General features: G+C 38.6%; 1 protein-coding gene across 15 annotated transcripts in view; it reads left to right on the top strand.

Annotated features, from left to right (window-relative positions):
- LOC129783026 (adenomatous polyposis coli protein-like) overlaps window positions 1–14,993 on the top strand; it is a 127,620-nt gene that overhangs the window by 99,524 nt on the left and 13,103 nt on the right. For 12 of the 15 annotated variants that reach the window (XM_055792664.1, XM_055792663.1, XM_055792666.1 and 9 more), the window contains 6 exons: window positions 3,014–3,392; window positions 4,673–4,768; window positions 5,638–5,777; window positions 8,155–8,232; window positions 13,404–13,520; window positions 14,468–14,682. In XM_055792664.1, the coding sequence (XP_055648639.1) occupies window positions 3,014–3,392; window positions 4,673–4,768; window positions 5,638–5,777; window positions 8,155–8,232; window positions 13,404–13,520; window positions 14,468–14,682 (1,025 nt within the window). Of the gene's footprint in view, window positions 1–3,013; window positions 3,393–4,672; window positions 4,769–5,637; window positions 5,778–6,461; window positions 6,775–8,154; window positions 8,233–13,403; window positions 13,521–14,467; window positions 14,683–14,993 lie in introns of those variants that run through there. The other 3 variants (XM_055792671.1, XM_055792677.1, XM_055792676.1) reach the window with 3 other exon arrangements.

A 14,993-nucleotide genomic window follows, 5' to 3' on the forward strand; every position in this document is an offset into this window, starting at 1 on the left:
GATATTATCAATGTGGTGCTGATCCCAGTCTTCTGGGAATCAGGACCTTGACATAGTATTAAATTATGTTGGGCCTTAAAACAGTGTTATGTTGTAATTTCTGCCCTTCATTGTATGTGTGCACCAAATGCAGGTGACATTAGCGAGAGTGTCTGTTTTCTACTTCCCATTATAAAGTGTAGAATTCCCAAAAGGTGCAGAAAAGGGGAGAGCTATGAATGCAGAGAAGGGTACTAAGTGTAGAAAGAAAAAGACAAATAGGTCCATCTTAGTGTGCTGTGGGGTAAGAAAAGCTTGAAATTAATGCACGTGAAGAAGGGAAAGCAGTAGTTTTTAAGCATTTACAGATGCAAAAAGAGATGTCTGTAAAGTGAGTATATATATATATTTATAAAGAATATATATATTTTAGAGTTTTTCCTGTACTACATGTGACACAAATCTGGAGGCCAGGTTTTGATAGCTTCTACAGATTTATTCTCTGAGAAAAAATTAATCTTCCAAATCTAAATAACTGTTGAATAAAGCTGCTGCTTAAAGTGTCTGTCAAGAGGCATGCATAAAGAAGACTGAATTAACTCTCATTTAAGAATCCAAGTAGATTGTCTTAATCTTGTATTTGAGTTTTTCCCAGACCAGGAAGTAAGGATCTACAAACTAGGATGCTAGGCTGTCATTAAATAGACTCCAAGAGTATTTCAGTGGATTTTGCATGTGATGATATAATTATATTAAGTTTTTTATTCCTTCAGCAAATCTAGTATTAAGAAGAATGCATGTTAACAGACTTACTACTTAGTCTACCTACTGCTATTCATGTTTCATAGCTTGGTATTTGTAATCATCTTCAGAGACATTAGAATAGTCTCTGAAGAAAACATATAATTCATTGGTCTGGTAATCAGTGCATCTCTTCATCCTTTATTGGATGCAGTGGGGAACATTGCCACAAAGGATGAGGAAAAGGCTGAGGGACTTAATGCTTCCTTTGCCTCAGTCTTTAATAGCAAGACCAGTTACCCTCTGGGTACTCAGCCCCCCGAGCTGGAAGACAGGGAGGAGGAGGAGCAGAATGAAGTCTCCACAGTCCAGGAGGAAACAGTTACTGACCTGCTGCTCCACTTAGACATGCACAAGTCTATGGGGCTGGATGGGATCCACCTGAGGGTACTGAGGGAGCTGGCAGAGGAGCTCACCAAGCCGTTCTCCATCATTTATCGACAGTTCTGGCTAACTGGGGAGGTACCAGCAGACTGGAGGTTAGCCAATGTGACGCCCATCTACAAGAAGGGCCAGAAAGAGGATCTGGGGAACTACAGGCCCATCAGCCTGACCTCAGTGCTGGGGAAGGTTATGGAGCAGATCATCCTGAGTGCCATCACGTGGCACGTGCAGGACAACCGGGGGATCAGGCCCAGTCAGCATGGGTTTATGAAAGGCAGGTCCTGCTTGACAAACCTGATCTCCTTCCACCACAAGATGACCTGCCTAGTGGATGAGGGAAAGGCTGTGGATGTTGTCTACCTGGACCTTAGTAAAGCCTTTGATGCTGTCTTCCATAGCATTCTGCTGGAGAAACTGGCTGCTCATGGCTTGGACAGCTGTACTCTACGCTGGGTTAAAAGCTGGCTGGCTGGCCGAGCCCAAAGAGTGGTAGTAAATGGAGTTACATCCAGCTGGCGTCTGGTCACAAGTGGTGTTCCCCAGGGCTCAGTATTGGGCCAGTTCTGTTTAACATCTTTATCACCGATCTGGACAAGGGGATTGAGTGCACCCTCAGGAAGTTTGCAGACGATACCAAGTTGGGGGGAGAGTGTTGATCTGCTTGAGTGTAGGAAGGCTCTGCAGAGGGATCTGGACTTGCTGGATCAATGCACCAAGGCCAATTGTATGAGGTTTAACAAGGAGAAGTGCTGGGTCCTGCACTGGGGTCACAACAACCCCACGCAACACTACAGGCTGGAAAAGCTGCCAGGCGGAAAAGGACTTGGGAGTGCTGGTTGACACCTGGCTGAATATGAGCCAGCAGTGTGACCAGATGGCCAAGAAGTCCAAGAGCATCCTGGCTTGTATCTGAAATAGTGTGGCCAGTAGGACAAGGGAAATGATGTACAGTGCCTGTACTCGGCACTGGTGAGGCCACACCTCAAATACTGTGTTCAGTTTTGGGCCCCTCACTTCAAGAGGGATGTAGAGGTGCTGGAACGTGTCCAGAGAAGGGCAAAGAGGCTGGTGATGGGTCTGGAGGACAAGTCTTATGAGGAGCGGCTGAGGGAACTGGGGTTGTTTAGCCTGGAGAAGAGGAGGCTCAGGGGAGACCTTATTGCTCACTACAACTACCTGAAAGGAGGTTGTAGGCAGGCGGAGGAAGGTCTCTTTTACTACGTAACAAGTGGTAGGACAAGGGGAAATGGCCTCAAGTGGCACCAGGGGAGGTTTAGATTGGATATTAGGAAAAATGTCTTCACTGAAAGGGTGGTCAAGCATTGGAACAGGCTGCCCAGGGAGGTGGTGGAATCACCATCCCTTGAGGTGTCTAAAAAACGTGTAGATGTGGTGCTTAGGGACATGGTTTAGTGGTGGTCTTGGCAGTCCTGGGTTAACGGTTGGACTTGATTTTAAAGTTCTTTTCCAACCTAAAGTATTCTATGATTCTATTCTATTGTTTAGATTTGATAAAAGGAAGACTTTTTTTATGATGATAGTGGTGAGAAACTGGAACAGGTTGCCCAGAGAAGTTTTTGATGCCCCATCCCTGGAAGTGTTCAAGGTCAAGTTGGACAGGGCTTTGAGCAACCTGATCTAGTGAAAGATGTACCTGCCTGTGGCAGCGGGATTGGAACTAGATGGTGTTTTCCAACCCAAACCATTCTATGGTTCTATGATTCTATTGAATTCTTGCACAGTTATATAAATAATATTTTTTTTGCTCATGCATGCTTTTGAGAAGTTTGTTTTGATATGTATTTTTAAATATAATTTTGGGGTTTTTTTTAAATCATTTGACCTGCAGGTGGAAATGGTGTATTCATTATTGTCGATGCTTGGTACTCATGGTAAAGATGACATGTCAGGAACATTGCTAGCAATGTCTAGCTCTCAAGACAGCTGCATATCTATGCGCCAGTCTGGATGTCTTCCTCTCCTCATCCAGCTTTTACATGGAAATGATAAAGACTCTGTGTTGTTAGGAAATTCCCGTTGTAGTAAAGAGGCCCGTGCCAGAGCCAGAGCAGCACTGCATAACATCATTCACTCCCAGCCTGATGATAAGCGAGGCAGACGGGAAATCCGTGTGCTTCATCTCTTAGAGCAAATCCGTGCTTACTGTGAAACGTGTTGGAAATGGCAGGAGGCACATGAAGAAGGCATGGACCGGGACAAGAACCCAAGTAGGTTCTGTAAACTGTATAAAGATGTTTAAAAGATATTTTGAAAGCAGTGAATTTACAAAAAAAATCAGCTTTAATCTGATTTACTGTTGAATGTATGTAAGTTTTATTTATTTATTTATTTGTCTATATTCAAGTTGAGATAGTATCAGGAAATAATATCTGTTATAGACATGAAATCTTATTTATAAACTTGTTCTTTAAATCATAGACATTGGTATGCTTTCCAGATATAATTCTAGGTTATTATATTTATAATCTACAAATTAAACATAAATTTCTACTCACTGGTATTTTACATTTGAATGGATAATGAAATATATCTAAATAAATAATCCCAAATTGCTCTTTATTCAGATATTTTCATAAGACAAAAATTTCATCTAGGAAAGGGACAGAGGGCAGAAATTAAGTAATCTCAGTCTATTCAGTATAATCTGAACTATTATTTCGAATGTGATACATAAGAAATAGTTCAGTGTTAAAATACCAGAGAAATGACAAGTGGATTGGAGTTCTCTCACATAACAGGTTTTTTTTTTTAAAAAAAACATGATGTAACCTTCTGGATTACTTAATAACTGCTTTTCTGAAGTAAGGGAGGATTAAAGTTGCCATTTTGTAAATATATGCTTTAGGCATCTATATCAGAAGTACTACTGAAATCAGTGGGCTCTGGTTTGGATATTGGATTTTACTGCAAGAATCATTTTGTAGAAGTGGGTCTCTGAATGAGATGTACCAATACAATTTATGCTTTAGGGGAAGTCTGGCTCACAAAATTATGAACTTAAAAAGTTCTTTTATGAAACAAAAGGCTTAACCATTCATAAGGTCATAACACCCAAAGAAACAGCTTCACCATAGGTGCTGTATTATTTAATGCTGCCAGAAAATTTAAACTTACTGATTTGTTTCACTAATATTATTATTTTTCCAAATTAATTAGGTTATTTTTTTGTACTTGAAGTCATATTTTTTACTTAATACATGCATCCAGAATTCTCCCTAAATTCTTTTCCATAGTCTTTTCATCTTCAAGTATATTTCTTGTACATATATGTAATCCTGATTGTATGTGCACATATTCAAGCCTCTGTACTCACATTAATTAGTAATGTTCTTAATTAACTCTCTGTTCTTGAGCTACTGGTAAGATAAAAACCCTGAAAAAAACCTGTACTTTATTTAGTTTAAGATTAGATTCTCTTTGGAGAGCTTATGATCTAGACAAAATTATACACATAAGAAATATTAATAGTTACCTATTTTGTGATCAGTGCGAGCTCCAGCTGATCATCAAATCTGTCCTGCAGTGTGTATTTTGATGAAACTTTCATTTGATGAAGAACACAGGCATGCCATGAATGAGCTTGGTAAGACTAAGTGTGTTTCTCTAACTTCCTTTGAGATGCTTCTTGAAAATGCAGACATTCCTTTCTTGTATACCTCGCTGAATATGTGGATTATTTTTTTTTACCACTAGTTTAAACTCTGATTGATGCAATTTAAATGAACTTATAGCTAGACTATTTCCTAGTGGACAGGTTGTTATGCAAGTTACTCTTATATCTGGCATGAGCTGTGATTTTTGGAAGGGTATTTATATCCTGGAAGTATTTGCAATTTTAGAAATATTGGACTTATAATGGAGACTTACTTTCTGAGGTATTTTTCTGTTATGAGTTAAACATATTGGTTCCTGTATAACAGCCTGAATGGTTTAGTCCATCTTCAGTGAATTCTGTGCATGCAAGTTTCCTTAATTTGCCACTTTTCATTATCAATTAAGAAATTATATGTATTTTTTCTGGGATAAAAAGATTCAGTAATAATAATTATTAAATTAAAAATTATCAGATTTACTGAATAACCTTTTCTGTAATTGGTGTATGTTTATTAGTCAAATGTGATTTTGACTGGGTGGAATTAAAAGATGGGTGTGCTTCTTACCTCTTCATAAATGCTTCTGTTCTCATCTTACCCCAGAATCTCAACATCATGCTACCATACTTTTCATCTTATACTAAGCACACAATTCAAGATCCAGAGTCAATATTTAACAGTGTATTTAAGAAAATACTATTTACTTTTCTGAGCCTTTTGGTTTTCAGATATTTGAGATTTATTCTGTACATATGAATGCAATTTACTCCTTGATGTGTGTATAGTGTATTCTTGATATTAAGATTGAAAATTAATAGTAGAGGTAGTATTGTTTATTATTATTTATTTATTTTTAAAGGATGTTTGCAGGCCATTGCAGAACTGTTGCAAGTGGACTGTGAAATGTATGGACTTACAAATGACCACTATAGTGTTACATTAAGGAGGTATGCTGGAATGGCTCTGACAAACTTGACTTTTGGAGATGTGGCAAACAAGGTAAAAATAGAATTTCAAACATACAATAATTTCAGTTCATAGCTGTATTTGACTTGTAGTTCTCAGAAAGGTGATGAAAATCTCCAGGATAGGATATTGCATTTCTGGGACAGAATATTGCATTTTGGCCTGACACAGAAATTCCCCCAAAACTTTGCCATTCCATCCTGTTCCTAACACAGAGCACAAACTGAATGTTATGTCATAAAAGTATAGTATCAGCTTTCATATTAAATTGTTACTTCTATTTTGTCACTGAAAGTAAAGATGTTATCTATTTGCTTTATTTTTGTGTAAACAATACACTAGATCTTTCCATAATGTACCAATTGTTATGGATAATAGATTTTTCTGATGATTTTGAACTAAACCTGTTAATTTAGTCAAATTTTGTAAGGTTATCACTTATTTACTAATATTATTAATTTGACAAATTTTTGCAAATTTCTTCAGCCTGGATCCTCTTTCTTAAATGTTTGGAGCATGTCTGGGTCGTAATGGGTGCTATTTCAAATGACTGGAGAAAATAGATTCCTAATTTCTACCAAGTACTTTGCTTTCAAAAGATACAAAGTTTTAATAATTTCTTGCCCCAGAGTTTTCAAAGACATGGATCTTCAAATAACTTCATTCTGACAAGACTTTTATCTTTCTACTTTAATGGAAGACACTTCAAGAGTGAATGAAAATTCCATCCCAACAAGCAGAAACTGAAACAAACATGCCAGGAAGCCTGCATGGATGAGCAAGAGAGCTCCTGAAAAAACTCAGATATGAAAAGGAAGTCTACAGAAGGTGGAAGCAGACAGTTAACCTGAGAGGAATACAGAGATACTGTCTGAGCTTGCAGAGATGTGGTTAGGAAAGCCAAAGCCCACCTGGATTTGAATCTGGTGAGGGATGTCAAAGGCAACAAGAAGGGCTTCTGTAAGTACATAGGTGACAAAAGGAAGACTAAGGAAAATGTGGGCCTGCTGCTGAAGGAGACGGGGACCTGGTAAGACAGATCATTATACAGAAGCTAATGAAGTATGGGCTGGATGAGCAGACAGTGATGTGGACTGAGAACTGGCTGAACAGTCAGGCCAAAAGCGTGCTGATCAGTTCATGAAGTCTAGTTACAGGCCAGTAACTAGCAATGTACTTCTGTTCTGCACTGGGTCAGGGGTTGGGACTGTTTAGCCTGGAGAAGAGAAGGCTCATGGGGGATCTCATCAATGTATATAAATACCTGAAGGGAGAGAGCAAAGAGGATGGAGCCAGGCTCTTTTCAGTGGTGCCCAGGGACAGGACAAGAGGCAATGGGCACAAACAGAAACACAGGAGGTTCCGTCTGAACATCAGGAAACACTTTTTCACTGTGAGGGTGACCGAGCACTGGAACAGGTTGCTCAGAGAGGTTGTGGAGTCTCTCTCCTTGGAGATATTCAAAAGCTATCTGGACACAGTTCTGGGCAACTGGCTCTAGGTGACCCTGCTTGAGCAGGAGGGTTGGACCAGATGACCTCTAGAGGTCCCTTCTGACCTCAACCATTCTGTGATTCTGCAAAAAGAAAACCAGATTTCATACTACTCACTCTTTGCTCCCAGTTTTAAATAAAGTGAAACAAATCCCTCCTACAAATGAAATGCTTCACAAAATACTGCCTCTTAAAATCATCTGCTTAGTAATTGCTGCAAGGCTGCAGTTATTTGGTTTATACCACAAACTATTCAGTGATGTAAATGTATGTGTTATCCAGTTAATGAATAATGCATTTCTAACATACTTTTGGTTTTGAAGAATTTTTAATTCTACTTTGTCACAACCATTTTTTAATGTATGCCTTACAGTTTTTCAATTACTAGTGTATTCTTAAAATGTAATTTGGTCTTCAGAAGTCAGGAATGTTTTTGTTGTATTTGTGCCAGTTTTACATTTTATATTATATATATATGCTGTATATATTTTTATTATATATATATAATATTACTTCTCATATTATGTATATTTGAAAGGAAAAGTATGATTATGAGACTTGGTAGACATCAGGTAACAACACATTGCCAACTTACAGGTGAGTGTCCAGTTTCACACATGGGACATAGTGAAGAAGGCTTCTAAACTATTAGTGTTCCAGATTTGGTCCTAGACTCTTTGTCACGAGTATAAAATTTAGCACAATTTCACCACTTATGTATTTCCCAGAAAAGAAACTAATGTTTATGCTTAACAGTTTAATAATTGTAGATCAAATATCTGTTATTGGAAACATTTTACTAAGCTTTTTTGAACTTCAGAGATTAATAGCTTAAAATATCAAAGAATTATGTACAATCAAGCCACCTAATGTGTCATTTAATACTCTATTTTCTTTTTTCTCCTGATTCCTAACAGGCTACATTATGTTCTATGAAGGACTGCATGAGAGCTCTTGTAGCCCAATTGAAGTCTGAAAGTGAAGACTTGCAGCAGGTACTTCTTTTTGAGATGAAATATTTCTTGGCTTGCACATTTCCATCATCTTGCATCCCTTCAATTTCACTGAGTTGTATTAAAATGTTGTATTTCTGCTCCCCTTCCTTTCCACTCATTTGGCCTCTCCATGAGTTATTTTTATGCTTGAATTCATATCTCCTTTCATGACACCAGCTGAATATGAGCCAGTAGTGTGTCCAGGTGGCCAAGAAGGCCAATAACATCCTGGCTTGTATCTGAAATAGTGTGACCAGCAGGACAAGAGAAGTGATTGTCCCCCTGTACTCGGCACTGGTGAGGCCACACCTCAAATACTGTGTTCAGTTTTGGGCCCCTCACTACAAGAGGGATGTAGAGGTGCTGGAGTGTGTCCAGAGAAGGGCAACGAGGCTGGTGATGGGGCTGGAGCGCAAGCCTTATGAGAAGCAGCTGAGGGAACTGGGGTTGTTTACCCTGGAGAGGAGGAGGCTCAGGGGGGACCTTATTGTTCTCTACAACTACCTGAAAGGAGGTTGTAGGCAGGTGGGGGTAGGTCTCTTTTGCTACGTAACAAGTGATAGGACAAGGGGAAATGGCCTCAAGTGGCACCAGGGGAGGTTTAGATTGGATATTAGGAAAAATGTCTTCCCTGAAAGGGTGGTCAAGCATTGGAACAGGCTGCCCAGGGAAGTGACTGAGTCACCGTCCCTGGAGGTATTTAAAAGATTATGTAGCAACCATGGCGCTTAAGGACATAGTTTAGTGGTGGCCTTGGTAGTGTTAAATTAATGGTTGGACTCGATGATTTTAAAGTTCTTTTCCAAACTAAATTATTCTATGATTCTACGGTGCTATGATTCTATAATTTTTAGTGATCTGGTCATAGACCACTTTCTCTTTTTTAATTAGGCTGTCAGTGAAATGTTCCATCCTTCCCAGTCTGATTCTCTTTTTTATGTACTCATTCTTATGTTCTCTTGTCAGTTTCAACTTTGATGCAAAGTTTGTGCCTGTATTTATTCTGTAAATTATGAAGTACAACTTTGTGGTTATAAAAACTCTTAATTCTGAGTCACATTCTGTTTTCTTACCAAAGTATGTATATATCATCTATAAAACTCACTTTTATGTCCCTGATCTGTTAGTGGAAGTCCAGTTTTTAATATAAATATAAGCAATCTGAGATTTGCTGATTTACTTTACTAGTGGGTTAATGCAGTATTGTGGCATCTGAGGCTCCTCCCTACACTAGCAGCAAATAAATAATAGTCTAATAACAGTAGAAGGTCTACTTCAAAGAAGAATCTGTATGTGTCGTGGTTTAACCCCAGCCAGCAACCAAGCACCACGCAGTTGCTTGCTCACTCCCCCTTACCCAGAGGGATGGGGAGGAGAATCGGAAAGGGATGTAAAACTCAAGGGTTGAGATAAGAACAATTTAATAGGTAAAGCAAAAGCCACACACTCAAGCAAAGCAAAGCAAAGCAAAGAATTAATTCACTACTTCCCATGGGCAGGCAGGTGTTCAGCCATCCCCAGGAAAGCAGGGCTCCATCACGCGTAACAGTTACCCAGGAAGACAAATGCCATAATGCCAAATGTCCCCCCCTTCCTTCTTCTTCCCCCAGTTTATATACTCAGCATGACGTCATATGGTATGGAATACCTCTTTGGCTAGTTCAGGTCAGCTGACCTGGCTGTGTCCCCTCCCAATTTCCTGTGCCCCTCCAGCCCTCTGGCTGGCAGGGCCCAAGGAACTGAAAAGCCCTTGACTTAGTATAAACATTACCCAGCAACAACTAAAAACATCAGTGTCCTATCAACATTGTTCTCACATCATAGCCAAAACACAGCACTGTACTAGCTACTAAGAAGAAAATTAACTCTATCCCAGCTGAAACCAGGACAGTATGACAATTGATGAAGTTGTTCTCTTAGTACATAAATATCCACTTTTTGCACTAGCACTTCATAGAGAAACTTTGTTCAAGTGTCAGCAAAGTGTTTGGTATTAAACCAGCATGTCTCTTCCAGTGTCTCATGCTGTGTAAAAAAAAAAATAATAATCCTGTAAATAAACAGTCTTTTCCTAAATCTTATAAAGTGCTTAAGATGATCCTGAGAATTGAGAGCACAGAACTGTTCTTCAGTGATGTAGAAGTTAACAATTGTTAAATATGAAATTATAATCAACTTAAATAGATAATGTAAACAAATCAGAACAGCTTTGGAAAGGAAAATCCTGTTTTCCTCACAGTTTGAGTGAATCATCAGAAAATAGATAAAAGAACAATTTTAATTAAAATTGACTTTCTATCTTAAGATACTGTTGACAAAAAGAATTTCCCCACTAGTTGAGAAGCTAAGTAATTATGGTTGAGAAAATAGTTAAAATTACAATAAAGGATGCTGGGTACACTGTCTGATTTGTTATTGGGACAGATATTAAGTATATTTAGTATTCTTGAAAAGGAAGTCAACTGCAGGGTGCCAGTATTGTATAATTATTTAGATTTATCAAGTTTAAAGAGGACTGTAAGGAAGCCCAGAAATGTATAAAACTTTTTAAAATAAGCAGCACAGGCATTCCATTATTTATAAGGAAAGTACTGTATGTTGAAAGGAGTAAATGTAGCTGTTCATACATATTACTACTATTCTGAATGGTTGCAGTTCATTTAAAACAAGAGCTTGAAATCACTGTAGTGACAAGTCAACAAAAGCATCTGCTCAATATGCAGCAAGTGTTTTAAAAGCAAAGAACAATTTGCAATCAATGGAAATATTTTTCTGATCAGCTAATTATCAAAAAATGCAGAAAAGATTTGAGATAAGTAAAAAAAGTGATTTTTAAACATTGAAATATGTTTATATTGAAAAATATTATAAATAATGAAAGAATATTATAAATATTGAAAGATTATTCTAAATATTGAAAGGCAGACTGTTTTGGTCATAAGCAAATGAGGACATGAGAGAGGTAAAACAACATAAGCAATGATGTAACACAGGTAAATTTTGTCAGTTTACTAATTTTTATCATTGAAATGAAAAACAACAAATTTACGTTAACCATTAAATGTCAAGACCAATAGTTCAGTAATATTTTAAAAAACTTTGTTAGGGAGGGCCAAATCCAGAATCCAAACAGAGGCAAGGCTGTTGCAGCTCCATTGCCCCCAGATCCAACCAGTAGTGAGGCTGAAAATGTATTCCCAGTAGGCACACACACACAGAGGACACGTATATACCACGTATATACATAGGTACATGGCTAGACACAAAGGTCACAGACAAACACACAGAGCACTCCCACAAGCACATCAGAAGTCTTATCCTGCTCCCCTCTCTGGTTGAGCAGGATGGAGATCCAGTAGTGAGAATATATATATGCATGTGTAGAAGGTGGATCCCTCCAGCAGCTAGGCTCAGCACTTGGTCTGCCCAGTAGTTAGCTCCTGGATCCCAGTCTCCCCAGTTGCTGGCACCTGGACATAGGAGCCCCTGAGATGACAGCCCTACTTCAGTTGCTGGTACAGACTGTCTCTCATTGCACGTGCACGCGCGCACACACACACAGAGCTGGCCAGGACTTTCCAAGTCCCGATAGCTTTCCTCCCCCATGCTCTTGCCCTTAAGAGACACACAGGTGCTCTCACACACGGAGCTGGCCCTTAGAGATTCACTCATCCCTTTGCTCCCAGGCCACTTCACCTATTCACCAGCTAGTACAGATTGATATTTGCTAGTGCTCACATGCTCACTTGCACACCTGCACTCGCTCCTGTTACTGTCACCACAGACACGTGGGCCCTTATGACCCTCACCCAGAGAGTTAGAAAGTTAGAGTTAGAAAGGAATTTAATAAGAAGATTGGACAGACGCAGGAAGAAGATGCGTAAGATAGATCAAGTGCAGGATGTAGCCAGACAAGCATACCAACCAGTAAACTATTTATATGCAACCAGCCCCTCTTATCCCATCGTTTCTCTATTTTCCTACACTTGTTTCTTCCAAAATCACCTAGATGTCTCCTTTTCCCCTCCTTTGGTTCCTCCTCTAAACATCCCATAATAAGTCCTGTGCAATCCTGAAATGCTCTTCCCTTGCATCCCTTAATGTGTCCTTTACCCCAGGGCAGTAACTCCTCTCAATCTGAAAGGTGCTTCCAAGAGCACTCACCTTGATAGGTTTCACACCTGAATAATGGGGCTGATAGCTCTCCTGGGACAGCTTTGGGAGTGTCTTGGACAGGGAGTTCCTTCCTCTGAGTCCTTAATTTGGGTTCCCCTCTGCCATTTGTGCATCCCTGTGCTCCTCTGGGCTTCTGCAGATGAGCCTATGATGGGCTGCTGGCTCTTGTGATGGGCCTGGGAGGAGCTGGAGCAGGGTATTATTTGGGTCCCCCACCTGCCATTGCCTCTCTGAGCTCCTTTGTGGGTGTGGAGATGAGCTTTTATCACATAACCTAACAAGGTTATACACTTTTGTGACAATGAAAACATCCATAGATAACAGTATTCTATCAAATATATTTTTATGAGGGATATACATGCTTACAGCTGCCCATAAATGGATGGAGTTAAATATTTAATGACTGTCCACTGTCTTGACAGTTGCACTTTGCTTTGAAGCATCTCAGTCTAGCTGCTGCCAAGGACAAGAACCTAGGCTGAATGGCTACCCATCTTTGACAGATAACTATTCTGATTATAAAAGACACAGTATTCAAAAAGCTTGATAAACATTAATAAAGGTAATCATACTATACCTCTGAGGGACAGGTTAGTATGATTGTCCTGTTTAACAAGTTGAAATGCTGAGGGAAAAGATTATATAACTCTCTCCTGAGACTGCATAATAAGTATATACAGCAGACATCAGAGTAGAGCACAAATCTGGTTTTGGTCCAATTATTCAGCCAGTGTGGAAAGCAGGGAACCTGCTTTGAAATCTTTATTTTATACACAAAAGCCAGTACTTTTGATCAAACTTCATACTGAAATCTTAGGACAGTCTAGCGAGCAATAGAACAAAAAGTGAATTTCAGCAAAAAAGGTAGTTCAACAGCTGAACATTGCCACTGTTAATGAATTCTATAGTGTTCCAGAAATCCAGGAGGTAATGCTGATAACCTACTAAAGGAGTAGCTATTTTGAGATATGTTATTTTTCTTTCATGTTTTGCAGGTCATTGCAAGCGTTTTGAGGAACTTGTCCTGGCGAGCAGATGTAAACAGTAAAAAGACTCTACGTGAAGTTGGAAGTGTAAAAGCATTGATGGAATGTGCTTTAGAAGTTAAGAAGGTATCATATATAAATGATTGTGAGATAAATTTTTGAGATATTGCATTAATTTTACACAAAATACAAATATTGTTATTATTTTTGACATAAGCAGTTTAGTCAAATATTTGCAGTGTTTCAGGTACTTTCCTTTGAAGAAGAGAATTGCTTTGGGTTAACTGGACATCAGATCACAATATAGCAATGACATCTGAGAACTACTAGTGTTTCTGTAATTTTATTTAGAAGGGTTGATAGCTTTCACTCTTCATTTTCATGAGCTGTGCTGTTCCAGTACCCTTTTTTATAATTTTACAGTTTTAATAAAACCATCTTCTGATTTTGTGAATTTGTCATTCTAGAGATGTCTACTTGATATCCCAACTGTTATGGCAGCTGACAAGTATTATGGTGCATATGTTTGAAACTTTCTATCAAGCAATAGCAAATCCATAGCTGAGGAAAGGAGAGAGAAAAACAAACAAAATAGTTATGTGTGCACTGCTGCTTGCATCTAGATTATCAACACAGAAAGCAGAGCCTGAAACTTAATTCTCAGTTGTGAAGAAAAGGTAGAGAAATAGTGGCATATGCAGTAAAACAGAAAGCAAAGCATTGGTCATCAACATAGAACACAGTAGAGATTTCATGCCAATCAAAAATCAAATTCTGTAATGAGCTGAAAAGAAGCTAAATTCCATGGTCAATGAATTCTGTTATTTGCAAATCTGGATTAGAATAAGTGAGACAGTTTGTGTCTCTGAGCTGTATTTTTAGACTGTGTGCAGGTTCAGCAGGAATTATTTCTTAAGTTATTCTTGGTTCACAATTTCAAAGCTATCTTTGCCACCATGAGAGCTAGAAAAACAAGTTTGTCACTACCTCCTTGAAGCTAACTTACATACTTCTGAGGGCTTATGATCAACAGTTGAAAACTCTCTAATTCTGTCATTTTATTATTTTCCTAGGAATCCACCCTAAAAAGCGTTTTGAGTGCCTTATGGAATTTGTCAGCACACTGTACTGAGAACAAAGGTGATATATGTGCTGTTGATGGTGCTCTTGCATTTCTAGTTGGTACACTGACATACCGGAGCCAAGCAAACACTTTAGCTATCATAGAAAGTGGAGGAGGAATATTAAGAAATGTTTCTAGCTTAATTGCTACTAATGAGGACCACAGGTGAATATACATTCTATTTTTCTGAGAATCAGTAATGGTACTACAAGTATATTTAATAGTTTATATGACCAAGTGTTAATATGAATTCATGTTTTAAGTATAGTAATTAAGCATTCATTTTTAAATGGATTTGATAAGGCAAGTATTTAATTCAGATAACAAGAATATGCAAAAGGATTAATATATCTGCTGATTGTTAAATGATAAATTGTACTAAAAGCTTTTCCTGGAAAGAGGGAGGAAATTCATAAGTTATTATCAGCCATAGGAAATCAACCTGGAATGGTTTATATGGAGATAGTGTGGGAGCA

This window comes from Falco peregrinus, chromosome W (genome assembly GCF_023634155.1).
Source record: "Falco peregrinus isolate bFalPer1 chromosome W, bFalPer1.pri, whole genome shotgun sequence".
Lineage (NCBI taxonomy): Eukaryota > Metazoa > Chordata > Aves > Falconiformes > Falconidae > Falco > Falco peregrinus.